Source organism: Nasonia vitripennis, chromosome 3 (genome assembly GCF_009193385.2).
Source record: "Nasonia vitripennis strain AsymCx chromosome 3, Nvit_psr_1.1, whole genome shotgun sequence".
NCBI classification, from domain to species: Eukaryota; Metazoa; Arthropoda; class Insecta; order Hymenoptera; family Pteromalidae; genus Nasonia; species Nasonia vitripennis.
In genome coordinates this window covers 21,520,321-21,535,814 of record NC_045759.1, presented here as the reverse complement: position 1 = coordinate 21,535,814, position 15,494 = coordinate 21,520,321, and the positions used below count along the sequence as shown (strand labels likewise).

Sequence of the window (15,494 nt, the reverse complement as noted above, 5' to 3'; positions counted from 1 at the left end):
AAGGGATGTACAGCTTGAATCTCTCGAAAGCTTCGATAATTTTATGAATCGAATACGCTTGTTTTACGTCGGTTGTCGTTAACAACTTGTGGATGTTTTTAAATTTGCGATTGTAAAAGTGTACAATTGATGTATACTCGTTTTAAGCTCAACTTACGCTGCGCAGTGAAACTTTTTGCGGTGAAGCCAAGCAACGCACATCCTTTTCAGAAAGAGAAACCGTATTACCGGTGTTTAAATATGACGGTCGCGGCTAAACTTCCTACACAAGGTTTATCCTGTGTGCCCTGCTTTGTTAAATTTACACGTTCCTCTCGGTGTATCTTTTTATGGTCAACTGAAACCCGGAGCTCTCTGCGTTTTCAAATTCAAACTGTACGCCATGTACAGACCGCCATTATGCCGTTACACAAAGTAATTTTCATCCTAAATTAAGTTAGCGAAGCGTAAATTTGAACCAAGAATCGATGCTTCGCTTCTGAATATTTCACGCAGTAGATTAGTCCCGAGTGTAACCAGACGACGCGTCGTCGATCTATCTCGAATTTCACTTTGAACAGCTAAAAATTATAAAACTATGTTCGAGTAAGAAAAACGTAACGAAACACGCCTCTCCTCCGCGATCGTGTAACAAAGCGCAAGGGGTTATCCCGGCTGAGAGGAACGAAGAAAAAACGTCCGGAAATCTCGGCGTCATTGCACGAATCCCTTCCGCAAACTCCTAACAGTAGAAAAATGTCCAAGCCGAACTAACCCGCCGCGCGGAGAAAGAGACGAGGAAAGGTACACACGCCCATAAAGAAAGAAAGAGAGCCATATACAGCGAGAGAAAAGCTGGTCAAGAACGGCGCGCAAAGCTCCGTCTTTCCACTCTTGTCTCTCTCTCTCTCTCTCTCTCACGCCACGGTCGGTGCTGTTAGTCTGGCCGTGATCTATGAGGTGTCCGCGACAAGTATAGAGCTGCAGCGCAGTGGCGACATTGTACGCCGTGTACAGCCAAGGTGCGTGCACGTATAAGCGAGTAAGCGGTCTGCGAAATCCTCTGTCTGTCTGTCTGTTGTAGAGGCGCAAGGAGCGCGGCAGGATCGCCGTCGAGAGCGTCCACGTCGTGGAGATGGCCACCCTTGGGGGCAGCGCGACTGAAGTGGCCGGGAGTGATTCCAGCGGCGGTGGTGGTGGGGGTGGAGGCGGTGGTAATGTACCCCCAGGCCTACCATTCCAGGTTGGCTATCGCGAGGCCGGACAGGAGTACACCCTATACCTCGTCGCCGCCAGGGAGCAGGACAGGGCCGACTGGATTCGAGCCATACGCGCAGGTGAGTCTCGCACGATGTGTTCTATATATATATATATATGTGTGTGTGTACAATCGATGTACTCATAGCGGCGGTTATAGCTGACAATTTGCGCGCAGCGAACTCAAGAGCCGACTTTTGAAAAACTTGGCGCGCAAAGCTCATAGCTGTGCGTGGGAGTGTGAAAGTTATGTCCAGCGGATTTTTCTAGCCGAAAGAGCCCCATTGTATTCTTTCTCTTCCCAGCTACCGCTTTATCTTTCCTCGGCCAGGCTCTGATGTATATATAAGAGTGCTTTTCTCTGCACTCTTTTTGCCTCGTGCGTTGCTATACGAATTGCCGCGCGCGCGCGCGATGAAAGTGTGCGGGCATGCATGCTTGCTGCGCAAAGTTTTCGGTGTTAAACCAAGTTTGATAGTCTGCTGCTGCTGCTTGAGGCCGTCAAACGCGCCGACGCGCTTCTGAAACTCATTTTTATTTCGCGTTATCCTTCCGTTCAATGCACGCGCGGATGCAACTTTTTACGCCGTGAAGTGTACTCCGGAGAATGTGGAAGTAATTTCTCCAGGACGCGTAAAAGCGATACTTTTGTTAGGAACGTAAAAGCACGCGATATTAATTAGTTTTTGTTTTATGGTAATTGATGCGAAAGTAAAAGTTGGATTTGTTTATTTTCGCATTACAAATCGCATTCTTAACGCAGATGCGGTAACTTTTGATCTTTATCACTGCACAACTAATTTCCGAGAAGATGCAGCATTGCTCCGTCCTTATTATGTTGCTCCAGAATTCCCACATAAATTTCGAGAAACACATTAAACGCAGCGTTTACAAAATTAGGCGACACATATTACATCTTAAGTAAACACGGCAATGTGTACATAAAGGCCTAATTACGCGCGATAAATCTAGCCGTAATGCATCGTCATGACACTTGGGGATGTTTTAATTCTGGCAAAAATAGATTTGAATTAATATGTCTGCACGATTTTTTCCGGGAAATAGAATCAGGCCAAGTACCTTTTAATGATAAATATTTTTCCAACTGCAATTTTTACACCCGCAGCATCTATTAAATTGTATTTAAGATTGAAATATGATAAATGCTGCCAAAATGCATTTTTAAAAGCTCTCAAAAAAAAAAAAAAATCAGAATTATTCAAATGTTTTACTAGTGCTCAAATGCTTGAAAGCTCTACAACAGTATTGCAAGCTTTCGGATAGCTCGCAGAGCAGAAAAATAGAGCCACACGTTATGTTTTGCGTTGGCATTTGCATAAAGCCATCCAGATCAATTACCGCGAAACTCACTGCATTTGATGAACGTTTTATTTGCTCGCGAACGTGCGTCTAGGTACATAAATTGTTAATTCTATCGATTTTCAAGCACTCGTTTGCTGGATAATTGCACCCTCTCGCTAAACGAATAATAGGCTTGCAGCAGCTCGCGCGCCTTTTCGCGCTCCATTTGGTCGAGCTAAATATTTAAAGGGCAATTATCGAGGAAAAATGTCCGATTAATTACTTGTTGGTAGTAAGTTCATTAATTAAGTAGGCAATGAATCGAAAAATGTTCGATTAAATTTTTATCGCTACTGCGTGGTAGTAGATTAATTGCAGTGAGCAGCGTACGCGATCAATCAATATTGGCCAGATGAGTATTCAATTTAGTATCAATTGCAGTCTTGCTTTGCTCTCCGAAGATGTGGAGGGCAATTCCGCAGTAACATTTCTTTTAATTGCAGTATGTTTGCTTGCTGCTGTTCTTTGGTTGACTAATCGTGCTCTTCTATTTTGAAAATATATCGCCGAGCAAGTAGCCACCGACATCATCGTTACGCGCCACAAATAATTAAGTACGAATCTAGCTGTGTGTAAACTGCTAATGCTGTCATCAATCACTGCAGTAGTAAGGCATTAATAGAGTACTTATCTATCCGGCTGTATTTCCGCCCAGTAGTTTCATCTTTGAGAGATTGAACTTTGGGGTCAATAAATCAGCTTCGTGAGAAATTCCAAGCAGTTTGTTTGCCTTAGTACATCGCGCATGTGCACGTTGGCAGTTTCACGCGCGAAACTCCATCGTTCTTGATCTTCGCGTGGTTTTTCTTCGTCGAACAACTTCTCTTGCGCGTAATGATCTCCGAAATAATGTATACCAAGTGAAAATTCAAGACTTTTTTGTCATATTTTTGCTCCTACAGATAGGTTATTTTTCAAACTTTTCTTTCGTGAAACTTCAAGTAATTTGTCCGCGTCCATCTTGTTCTCGTGCAATCGCCTTTTTTAGCACTAAATAATGCAAAAAGAATATATAGTCTAGCTGAAACCTATTTAAAAATGCAAAAGCGTGATTTACGAAAACCATAAAGCCCTATAAGCGAATCCCAGCGAAATTCGCGATTTTCGAGGTTTCGGACGAGGTGATGTTTCGACTCTTAGCAGCAACTGCCCGAGGTTCTGCCCTAGCTATTTTTTCGTATTTTTTCGTCCCCTTTAAGCCTATGTAGGTTAGATTAAAGAAAAAACGTGCCAAGGTACCCAAATCGCCCGATAAGTGAGCGCCAGAATTTCGCGATTTTCAGGGTCGGATACGAGTCCATACTTCGTAGCTTAGCAGGAATCGGCAGTGTTATATAATACCTACCTATTTTTGGGTATTTTTCCTTTTTCTGAGCCCACATAGGAAATATTAACTAAAATAGGGTAAGGTATCTAAATCGCCCCATAAGTGGAACGCAGAAACACGCGTTTTCTGGATTGTCTCCAATAATCATCATAAATTTTGCGTTGAACAAAACGTCGTGATACGAATTTCTGCAAATTTAATGTTGTCATAAGCTGTAAAACATCATCGATCGACGGCTCAAGCTCTTTTATCTCTTTCGCTGTAAAATTCCATTGCACTAGCGCGATTACGAGGCATAAAAGTTATAAAACGCCGTAATGAAACGTGGATGATAATCGAAATAGCTGTGCATAAGAGTGCATCGACCGCGGCCTCGGGATTAGCGCTTACTTAGCGAGTTTATCGATTTATCCATCCGGTCGGGAAACGTGATTAAGATCGGCCGACGCGCTGCACTTGAAATATCCCCCGGAGAGCGCGAGATAGAAGGAGAGAGAGGGAAAGAGGGAGTGCAGACACTCGGCCGACATCAGCGCACCACTACAGCTGAGCCGCATCGATATCGAGCCAATATCTCTCGAAAAATCGATATCTCCTACGTCCGCGCATCTCGATAGCTCTCTCTCTCTCTCTCTCTCTCTCTCTCTCTCTCTCTCTCTCTCTCTCTCTCTGCTGCAGTCTTCCTCGTGTGGGTGAGCTTTTACACTCACGCGCTCAAATATACACCGGCGGCGCACTGCAAGCACAGACACTTCCGAATAAAAGAAGGCGCGAGTGGGGGGTATTTTAAATTCGATTTTTGCCCCCTCTTCTTGGTCGCGCGGAGCTCGAGGAACTTTTTTTCGACGCCACGGTGCTTTTCACGAGCCTCCTCGAGAAGAGACGTCGAATGCGCGCCTTTTCAAGGCTTCGCGAGCTTTCGGGGACTCGTCTCACCTCGGCTCCGTGTATATCTATACAACGGCTTTCCCTTCGCTGGCTCGCGCGCTCGTCTCGCCACTCGTCTCTTGGCTACTCTCGTCGTATTTTTTATTCCCTGTTTTTCTCTTGTCGTTTTGCGCGCAAGCTGCTGCTGCTGCTGCTGGCGTTGCTTTTCCTTTATTTCGCTCCTCGGAACAGTTTTAATACTGTCGATGGTTAATTAAGCGACTAATAAAGCTCCTCGAGCGCGGGATAGCCTTTTCCAGCGTCGATCGATTCTGTAATGGACTACGAGTGCGTATATAGACCGAGAAAATTAGTACACTCGATACTATCGACTAAACGCTGGATTGGTACACGCGTTTAAAAAGCTCGTGTGCGATATTTACGCGGAAAGCAGCCGTGTAAAATTAATTTACCATATTTCTTTTACAATTTATCGTCACTCCGGCCTGCGACGAATCGGTCAGATTTCACCCGGAAAAATAGGAGAAAAGTCATTTTACGATTCGAAGCCGGCCGACGTGTCATCCATACTCCATGATATTGCGCGCGAGGAGGAAAAAAATTCCGCGCGCTTGCGAGATTAAAAAAGCTCGCTCCTCGTCGTCGTCCTCGCTGTGTGTGTGTGTGTGTGTGTGTGTGTGTGTGTGTGTGTGTGTGTGTGTGTGTGTGTAAGCCAACGGCGGCCTGATCTCAAATTCAGAGCTCGTAAAGTGGCATATAAGAAGGAAAAACAATAAAAAAATATATAGAAGGGAGGTCGCTGGTATGGCGAATGGCAAAAAATGAAAACCACTGCGCGCGCTTTTTACGAGTCTCCCCTCTCGTCGTCGTACGTCGTAAAAAGGAGCGAATCGCCGAACTGTTAAAACCGCGTTGATAAAAAAAAAAAAAAAAAAAACACCACTCGAATCTTAGAACACCGGCCGAGCTTCGCTGTGGTATCGAGAGAAGTCTTCAAAGTACAGCTGAAACGACGACGAGAGACGAACGAGGCCGCGGCTTTTTGAGTCGAATTGATGTTTCGCGAGACCGAGTCTTTTTTCCTCCCCGGGGAGGCGGCTCAGCTTATGCGCGCGCTAAAGAGGCACTTTTCGTCCTGCATATGTATATATGTATATGCACACTGCTGTAGTGGAGAAGAAAGGGAGCTAGATCTCCGGCGTCGATGTGAATGCCTCCGAGTACATGAGCGGAGGCGTCTGCTTGTTGAAGTGTGTGTGTGTGTGTGTGTGTGTGCAGTATATGTATAGCATATGCAGAGGAGCTTCGCCTTCGTCATTTGCACGAGCGGGGCCGGCGCTCATTACGGTAGTTTCGTCGAGTGTGTTGCACTATGCTCGCTGAATTTACTTGCACGCCTACTCCGCCTCGCTCTTGTTCACCTCTGTTTAACAACATCGCACGTGGATGATGGTAAGCCTGTGCGACTGATGATTTTTCTGCTCGTAACTATGTGTTTTACGATCCGTTGAAGGTGCAGGCTTTTTTGAGTTTACTGAAGCGTTTGCTGCACCGTCACCTCGATTTGTAAAAGAGGCATCCATTCACCGATTCGCCTCTTTAAGTGCTGCTTGAGAGCTCTTTACACACTTTTATTCAATATATTACACAGGTGAGGTGTACAGAGTTTTCTAAGCTGTTTACCGAATGCATATAATGGGAGTACACACATTCATTTGCTGATGGATCTAGCGCCGCGAATTAATACGACGTAAAACTTGGTTGGCTAATGGTTTTCTGTAAAATAACAATGTTTCAATTCAATTCCATTTAGGAGGCGCGAATTACGAGATTTATTCATGTGATATCCTTTCCCGCCCCCACGCGCGCGGTTATTAATTTAGTCGCGACTGCGGGTTTTTTTTTTCGTGGATTCACATAGGGGCTGGATTTTATCGCTGACTCTGACGATTTTATGGCTTGTTATCGCATCAGCAGCAGCTTGTTTACCAGCCCAGATTGATGGAAATTGATGGGATCGCGTGAAATTATCGGCGAGCCCCGATTATTTTCGAATTACACACTCGTCGTCGTCGTTGTAGGCGGAAATTTTTAATGAATCGTGTGTGTGTGTGCGCGCGCCCGCATATGAGGAAGAAAAGCTAATAACAGAAAATAGCCGACTGGATTCAATGAAAATTTCATTTGCTTTCCGAATTGAATTGTTTTGCGACGAATTTTCCCGGAAATTTCCGTGTCGTGTGTATTTATTTACACGGCATAAGTCTCAAAGACAAAAAAAAAAAAGAAACGCCGTTCATTGTTTGCTCTGTCCGTCATCGAATCATTATAAAGTCCTGTGTAGAATGTGTACAATTGACGACTGTTTTCTCGGCTTTAATTAACGTTACACACGGCATGCATATACGTAGGCAGGTTTGTTAAGTGGCGCAATTACAGAGTACTTAACATCCAGAGAGCAGGAATTGCACGGTATCTCCTTCTTATTGCCCTGTCCTCTCCCTTGCATACGGCTCCGAAAACTAGGACAATGAGGGAGTTGGAAACGGACTGTACGGACGGACGGAACAATAAGAGGGGAAACAATAAAATAGTAGATCCCGACTCTGCGCGTAATGGAACTGGGCGTAGCTGAAACAATCGCGAAATAATAATCAATTTCGGCTATATGATCTCTCGCTAATTCGACTTTAGAAAGTGCAAATACATCGAAACCCGCCGATTTAAAATACCGGACGCGAGAGCTCTTCTGTTCTCCACAAGTCCATTATACACCCGCTCCGTGTCAGTTCGGCAATAACGAGTCTTCGGGAAAAATCTTCTTTCCCAATATCACACACACACACACACGTCGCGTGAAAAATCCGTTCGCCGAACTTTGCCCGGCTCGACGAACTTCGCTCGCGCACGGCCCGCGAGATCGAATTAAGGAGCTTTGCCAGCGAAGCGCTAGAACCACAGCAGTCCGTCAAAGTGAGAGCTGGAGGAATAGAGCTCTAGAGTGAGATGAAGCGAGGCGCGAGCGGCGAACGAATGACCGCGCTCGGCCCGATTAAAAATCAATGGTCCAACCCGCGTCAATCAACCGGCCGATAGCAGCGCAAGCTTCCACTCCTGCGGATACGCCTCGCGACTAATTCCCTTGAAATCCCCGGAGGGTTTTATAGCTAGGGCCTCGTGGTCACAATCGCCAGATCGTATCCGCATAGGTATGCGTTAACACGAAAGATAAAAAGGCTTTTAAAAATGTGATCGGCAAAGTTTGCTGCCTGCAGTGAACGATTGCTTATACGAACGCGGGTCTTTCAAACTTTCCAGCCTGCATAATTCGTGTGAGCGTTAGGCCACTCTTCCGTCGTTTTTACATTTTTATGACTTCACCCCCTCTCCAAGAGAGCTTGTCTCGGCCCCTCGGAAACTTACTTTTCGAATATTGTATGTATCTAATTTTCGATTTCCATCTGCATTATTCATCGATAAAATGTACGCGCATATAACGCTCTCCGGGATTCAATTTCCGACCTTTAAACGACAGATCGAATTCACTCACTGAAATTCAATATGTTACCAACTAATGTCAATCGATTCATCATTTCTGGCCAAAACGCAATTAACCGACTGTCCTCTCTGTTGTGCTTAGTGTGCAGCGAGAACCCGGGACTCAGCGGACGTTACCACGCGGGTTTCTGGAGCGGCAAGCGTTGGTCCTGCTGCCGCATGTCGACGCGCTCCGCCGAGGGCTGCGACACCTGCAGCTCCTGGTCGACCTCCTCGTCGAAGCCCAGCGCTGGTGGTGGTGCCGCTCCGAGCATAACCTCGTCCAACAGCGCCGAGAGGCAACTCCAGTCGTCCAACGCCACCACTGGAAGCACCGCCACGACCACTTGCTCCGAGACCAACAACAACCCTGTTGTTCAGTCGCAGGCACGCTCCAATAACGGTGAGTTTTTTATTTGTTTAGAAGATCATTTCTTTAAGTATACGATGCGGTGACTTACTCGGTCGAGTAGAAAAGGGCTGGGTGTGGTCAGACGACCCGAGCTTGCTATCGATGGCCCCTTGATGTATTTAGATCAGTCGATCTCGTTGTTCTTTTAATAATTCCGTAGGAGTAGGAGCAGTTTTACGCCTGAACGATTCCAACTTTTTATACTTACTGTATGATTCATATACGCAGTTCGAAAAGTGGAGGAAAATAAAAAGCTTGCCAACAAGAACTTCGGACAAGTTTGCGCGGCAACTTTGAAAATAAAATATATATATGTGCGGACTTGATCTAACGTTTTTCATCTCTTTGATCTAGCCATGAAAAATCAGGGTATTTATGTATAATTTAGAACATTTTTATATTCGGTTTCTAAAGCACGTCTGGAAATTAACTCTGCAGCGATATTTTATCGAACATTGTTCGTTTTTTGTTGTCATATCGACATCGAACGATTGAATTTCCAATATTTATCAGGCGGTATACTTCTTAGGAAGATCCTTGACGTCGGATCTCGAAAGAGCGATTTCTCAGGGCGGAGTGCTTACTATGCATTCCGTATCTGGAACCTGCCCTGAAATTGGCATCGTTCTCTCTTCTCCCGCGTATATAACGATCTAGTCACACGCGCAGGAAATCTCGGCGGCGTGTGCATCCACCATTCATTTTTCCCGACCACTTTCTCCATCTTTTTAACTTTATTTGGCATCATTATTATATTGTGCTGTAGAACGATTTCGTCTATGGATTATGGATACGCATATATGTGGGATAATCCAAAACTATTCATCAATATTGCATATAACGTTTAGATATTGCGTATACCGAATGCTCGCAGCGTGTATATTCGAAAATGGAAATCCACCGAATTAGAATAGATGAAAGAGATGATTAGTGATTTTAATCAAGCGCGTGCAGATTAACAAACGGTTTACTGATTGAAAGAACGTCAGGAATTTCATTTATAATAAATTCATTTGCTGATTGATTGAATCCGTCAGCGCGCGCTATACTGAAATAATTAATTTTATGAATTATTTTTGCTGGAAATTAGATTTATTTATAAAAACTTTCCTTTGTGCGGATAACATTGCCAAAACAAGTGGAAAGTACAGCTAATTCGTTGTATTGAAGCACATAGCATAAAACTGAAAACGATATTGATTCAGTTGATAAAGTGTGATATTCTGCGTGTAAAACACACACTTTGAGCTCGTACTTCATTGGCTCGTTTAGATTGCAAAATGAGAAAAAAAAAACAACATGAAACTCACGGAAAAACAAGCTGAATGTAATTGCCGTGCATGCGTGGACGACTCATCGCTTAAATGCGTGCTTTTGGTACATCGTCGCGGAAGATACAGGCAAACGTTGGTTAATTTAATGAGGTTCGTGTAGGATTGGTTCTCTGTGGATGACAAGTGACCCACTTTTCGTTTGATACCTTTAGCAAGAACAAAGAAGGTCTGCGCCTGGGGTTTCGGAGTAATTAGTGAGGGGACTTTTGAGTTGCTTACAGTAAAGTAGAATACTGTATGCGCCAGTCTTAATCATCGTAGCTATATTTTAGTGAAGCTGTATTCCGCTTTAAAGACAGTATTAATTTACTTGGAGGAATATATATACATTATATAAAGCCTTTACTTAGAATAGAGCTCATTTAATAGACGTATGCAGAATAACGCAGTATCGCCGCTTTAACGATACGAGAACTCATTAAAAAAAATGTTTCACTTTCTTTAAAAAAAGGAAAATTCATTTCTTCATATTCGTCATCGAAGTCTCGCTGTGCAATTTCGCGTTCTGCATCATCAACTTGAAAGCTCATTCCAAAATGAATAACCACCCGACAATCAAAAATTGAAAGCTTCAAACTCGCGAAACGAGGACAAAAAACAGTTAGCCTCTTTTGACGTTGCTCGAACAATAAACCCCAATATCTGCAGTAAACAATCAGAATGAAAAAAAGAGGCAACCGTGTCATTGTGTTAGTTCCGATACAGCGAACGACGTACAAAATTTTTCGAGAACAAAAAAACAGGTCTCAGCCGCACAAAAGAAGAAATAAAGCCCAGTAAATGCAATACACCGGTTTTTTCATCGAAATCGCGTTACTCACCAGAGAGAGGAAAAAGTGCGAGTCAAAACACAGAGCAATGCAAATCGCGCGAAATCGAAACCCAGAAAATAAGCTGCACCATATCGAGAGAGAGAGAGAGAGAGAGAGAGAGAGAGAGAGAGAGAGAGAGAGAGAAAGGCTTGGAGAGCAGAAGCGAAACCAAAGGTAGTCCATGTTACGTACAGGCGCGTCGCGCTGTGATGCAGTGCCAAAAGCAGCTGCTACGCGCGGTGGGGATAAGTCTCCGCAGCAGCGAAGGAGTAAAAGAGCCGGCGAAACACTCTCCGGAGATCTCGCGCGCTCAAGAGAGGCCCAGAAGACTCGCGACACACTTGCTCGGCCGCTGCGGCCCCGTGTGCGCCTTGTAGCGATCCTCCCGCGCGGCCAAGTTTCCAAAGACGCGCGCACTATCCGAGTTTTTTCAGTGTTTTCACGAATATCCTTTAGAATTGAATCGAGAAAGAGTCAGTGTCAGTGCATCGGTGCAGGAGCTGAAAAGGAGCTATTGCGCGAGATGAGCTCGCTCCTCGCGTCGTCCGTTAAGTGGACTCTGGGGATGAAGGACCGACTACCCGATGGACGAGATATGAAGCTCTTCAGCTGCCGATGGTCGCTCAGGAATTTCCCCCTCAATCTACCATCAGGTACGGGCATGTAACACACACACTTATATTTGCATACACCGGTTCGGGCTATGCTGTATATAGAGTACGTGTACCTATATGCGCTGCTTTTCGGAGACGCCGCCGAGAGCTCTCTGCAGCAGCAGCTGCTACCGACCGAGATTTAAGCGGCCCCTTTCTCGCAGGCTTGATGTATATTGTAGCGCCTTATCTCGGTCCTGAGAGAGGGAGAGAGAGAGAGAGAGAGAGAGAACGTGTATTTTATTATTACGAGGCTGCTGTATTGAAAAGCTCGTCGATTTCTCACTCGATCGAATCGGTATGCATGAGCTCTCGGCACACGCTTTGAAAAATCAGCTTGTCGGAGAGATATTATTACGCGCCGATGTTATTACGCGCGCGTTATGCTTTAAACAGCGCATTTGTCGTTCGTACGTCGGGTACTTGACATCCTTGTATTGTCTTGCCAAACGTTATACTCTCGGAGAATCCAAAACAATGTAGCATGTGTGTAGTGCAAGCTGTAGAACGGGATGAATGCAGCGGAGATGTGTACAAATACGATTGTATCACTACGAGTCACGTGACACGGCGCGGGACACGCGGGTTACGAAAGAATTTGTCACTATGACGGAGACTATTATTATTACCGTCGTACTCGTCTTTCACGTGACGTTTTTCTTCATCTCGTCTCGCGACTCTTGTACAAAGGCTATTTATCAATGCTCTCTTTTTGTCGCCTTGTGTATTCGTCGTTCGAGATTAAATCTTTTTTAATTAAATTTGTAAAAGCCTGGAAAGAGTCGACTTTCGATACAGTTTGCAAACTCTTTTGCCTTTTCGTTGCGCAAAGAGTAACGCCAGTGTATAATTAAAAACTCTTCATTAAGCTAAAACAACACGACGCGAGTATAACGAGTCGCGAGTGAACAAAGTATTAAATGAACGAAGCATCCGCGTATCAGCGCACTAGAAAGTCAATTCAAAGAGAGCCTCAGCTTACAAATGAAAAGTGCTTTTTCGCAGCTTGATTAATTGAGTAGCTATAAGAAATCGATACATTATATAGAGATTGAAGCGCCGCCGCGTTTTAACAATGAGAAAGTCGGATGAAAATTCATGATCGCAAAACGCGCGCGCGCGCGCGTTTATACCGCGCTCTGATTAGTCCATTCTATATAAGGCCAATGTTATTCAACTCGTTATAAGACTCTCCCGAGGTAGTAATCGCCGATGCTGCGAATTTTCAGCGCACATTAGACGCGCTAAAAGTCCGCGAGTAAAAAGGTCGAGCTTGACATATTTTAAAGCCGCGCGAGCTTTGAAGCCGAGCTGCTAACAGCGAATCGCTGAAATGGGTCAGGGTTTGCTCATCGAATACATTTTCGAAAACAGGCATTAAATCCCTCTATAGGAAGCGCGTTATAACGATCTTCCGAATTCGCGGCTGTATAAGCGACTGTGTATTAAAAGTGATTGCATAATCGATATATCCCATCTGCGAAAGTCGAGCAGCAGCAGTAGCTCGATCAAAGACGTCGTCGTCGTCGTGTTCGAAAAAGAGTAGGAAAGAGATGCGCGGGTACACGCGTACCCTTTCATCCCCGGCCAAGCATTTCATCTCGAAATTTCTCGCCCACTCGCTCGCGTAAAAAGGAACGAGTGTAGTGGCTTGCCCGTGTACACGTACACAGAAACACGCGTTTGCTCTATACTGACAAAATCCTTTAATATGCGCGACGGCCGAGGAAAAAGTGTACTAATTACGGTAGTGTCATAGCAGTAGATAGATGGCGCAGGGGTACTTCTTCGTTTCCCACATCGCTTGTCTGTGCGCGGAGTACTTATACGGCGGTGTATCGCCGATTTTGAAGCAGCCTTTGAAGGTCGCTCATGCTATCATCACTTTTATAACTTCTCATTTATCTTTAGTGAGATTATTAATTTTTTCACGCTTATACAAACAAATCTTCAGCGGATAAAATTATCCGGCAAAAATTCAAATCTCTCGTATGCGTGTACACGGCAGTGCTGTACATAAAAAACCACCCAATCCATATAGGATGGGAAGCGTCTTCCCGCCGGTACCGGAAAACTGCCCGGGGAGACGGAGCAGCAGCAGTAGCAGCAGCAGCTTTCCCTACTGTACAATATACTATACATCGACGAGCATAACGCAGCACAACTACATGTATAATCCTACTGGCATATCCGTACAGTATATCGCGCGTCGAATGGCGTCCTCGCCTGGAGCCCTCGAAAATCGAGGTCAATGTGGGACCCATAGCGACCGACGAGTAATACTTGTGCACGTATCCCCCGCCTCGCGTATGTATATAAATGCAACATTGCATACGGCTGCTGTGTCATATAGCTATGTGCACGGAGACGACGTCTATAGGAAACCGAGGATTTCATGCATCTCGACGAGTAAGAGGAAAGAAGGTATAAAGTGCGCTCGCGTGTGCAGCAAGGAAACGACTGCGGAGAGATGCAGCGCTGGTGGAGGGGGAAGAAGGACGTGCGCGCATATCGCACCTACGGCTATATATGATCGACGTTCCGTCGAGCAGGCGCAGAAAGCCGCCTCCGCCCATCTTGGCTCCTGCTGCTGCCGTCGTCGGCGTCGCGCGCATGCATCTACTCCCTCTTCCCCTTTCGGTTATATATCCCTGATGCGCAGGATGTATGTATATACGTATACTCTCTGTTCTTTCGGGATCCCTCTGTCCGTCGGCGACTGATGCGTCTCCCGGATTTTTCCGCGCGCGGCGGCGGCGGCGGCGGCTTTTTACTCGATTTCCTTATTCTTTTGATGTCGCCGCCGTTGCTGCTTCTCCAGAGCCGCTGTATCACGGAGATAAGAGCATTTAGAGCATACGGCTCCGCTTTGAGCGGATTTTCGCTCTTCTCTTTTATTATTGGGGAAATTGTATAATAATTCATGTACACGCTCGAGCGAGCGGTACAACAAACAGTCGAGGGTTATATATTCGTTGAACTTTTGCGGCAACTCAATTTTATACGAAGATCGCATTTTGCGATTATAGAAGAAGCAATTTTTCGCAGCAGCTTGTAAAGGCGCGAAAATCCGAGAGTCGATTGCTTGCTTCGAGTATACGCTTCGTGAATATATTATAGTACATCTCATCATCAGAAGAACTGAGAATGATCTCTCTCTCTCTCGGCGTGTAATACAATTCTTCAACAACCGAGTCACGGACGCCGCGAAATAATGCCAGAGGCGGGATTTTCGCGCGTGGACATCTGCGCCGAGAACATTTGTCTTCCTTTCCGTTATATATGTACGTATAGAGATAACCCACTTCGAGGGCATTATTATAAGAGCCCATTACATCTTACTTACGAGAAAGTTGTAACCAACAGCATTCCAGCTTTCTATGAATTTCAAATAGGATCGTCGAACTCGCAATTAGTTCTCGCGCACTACTACTGCAACGCCGTTGTTTACGCAAACGCGCTCGACGCGCCCACGCGCGGTAGCTCTTTCCCTCTGCAGCAGAACAGCTCTTTTCCTCGCACCAGAGAGATGTATACCCCGCCTATTCGTCTCTGTCATTTTTATCCTCTCACCGGATTACTTTGTCACGCGACTCACATCCCCGCCTCGGATATCTGCGATGGTCGCCGAGTTATATAAAGAGCCGGTAAATCAGTTCTTAATGCAACGGGAATATCCTGGGTGGCATGTATGTTTGTATACACATCGCTTGCTTATTAACCCGCGTCTATTGTACTTCGTTCGGATATATGCCGGTCTGCTGCAGCTGAAGGCGGTTTTCTATATGCGCGGACGTGCGTTTCTGCGTTTTACGCTGACGTGAACGCCCGCGCGCGGTGTGTGCCATTATTGTGCGCGATATGTGCATTATGATACGTTACATATTGCGGGGATTAAATCTGATTTATTAAAAGCTTCGTGCCTTGATATTT

The 15,494-nt window shown here is 45.3% G+C and overlaps 1 protein-coding gene across 5 annotated transcripts in view; it reads left to right on the top strand.

Moving 5' to 3' along the window:
* LOC100117794 (tyrosine-protein kinase Btk29A) overlaps positions 1 to 15,494 on the top strand; it is a 72,365-nt gene that overhangs the window by 13,427 nt on the left and 43,444 nt on the right. For 4 of the 5 annotated variants that reach the window (XM_008205221.4, XM_003425609.5, XM_001601888.6 and 1 more), the window contains 2 exons: positions 1,064 to 1,316; positions 8,454 to 8,753. In XM_008205221.4, the coding sequence (XP_008203443.1) occupies positions 1,064 to 1,316; positions 8,454 to 8,753 (553 nt within the window). Of the gene's footprint in view, positions 1 to 1,063; positions 1,317 to 8,453; positions 8,754 to 11,256; positions 11,562 to 15,494 lie in introns of those variants that run through there. The other variant, XM_008205222.4, reaches the window with a different exon arrangement.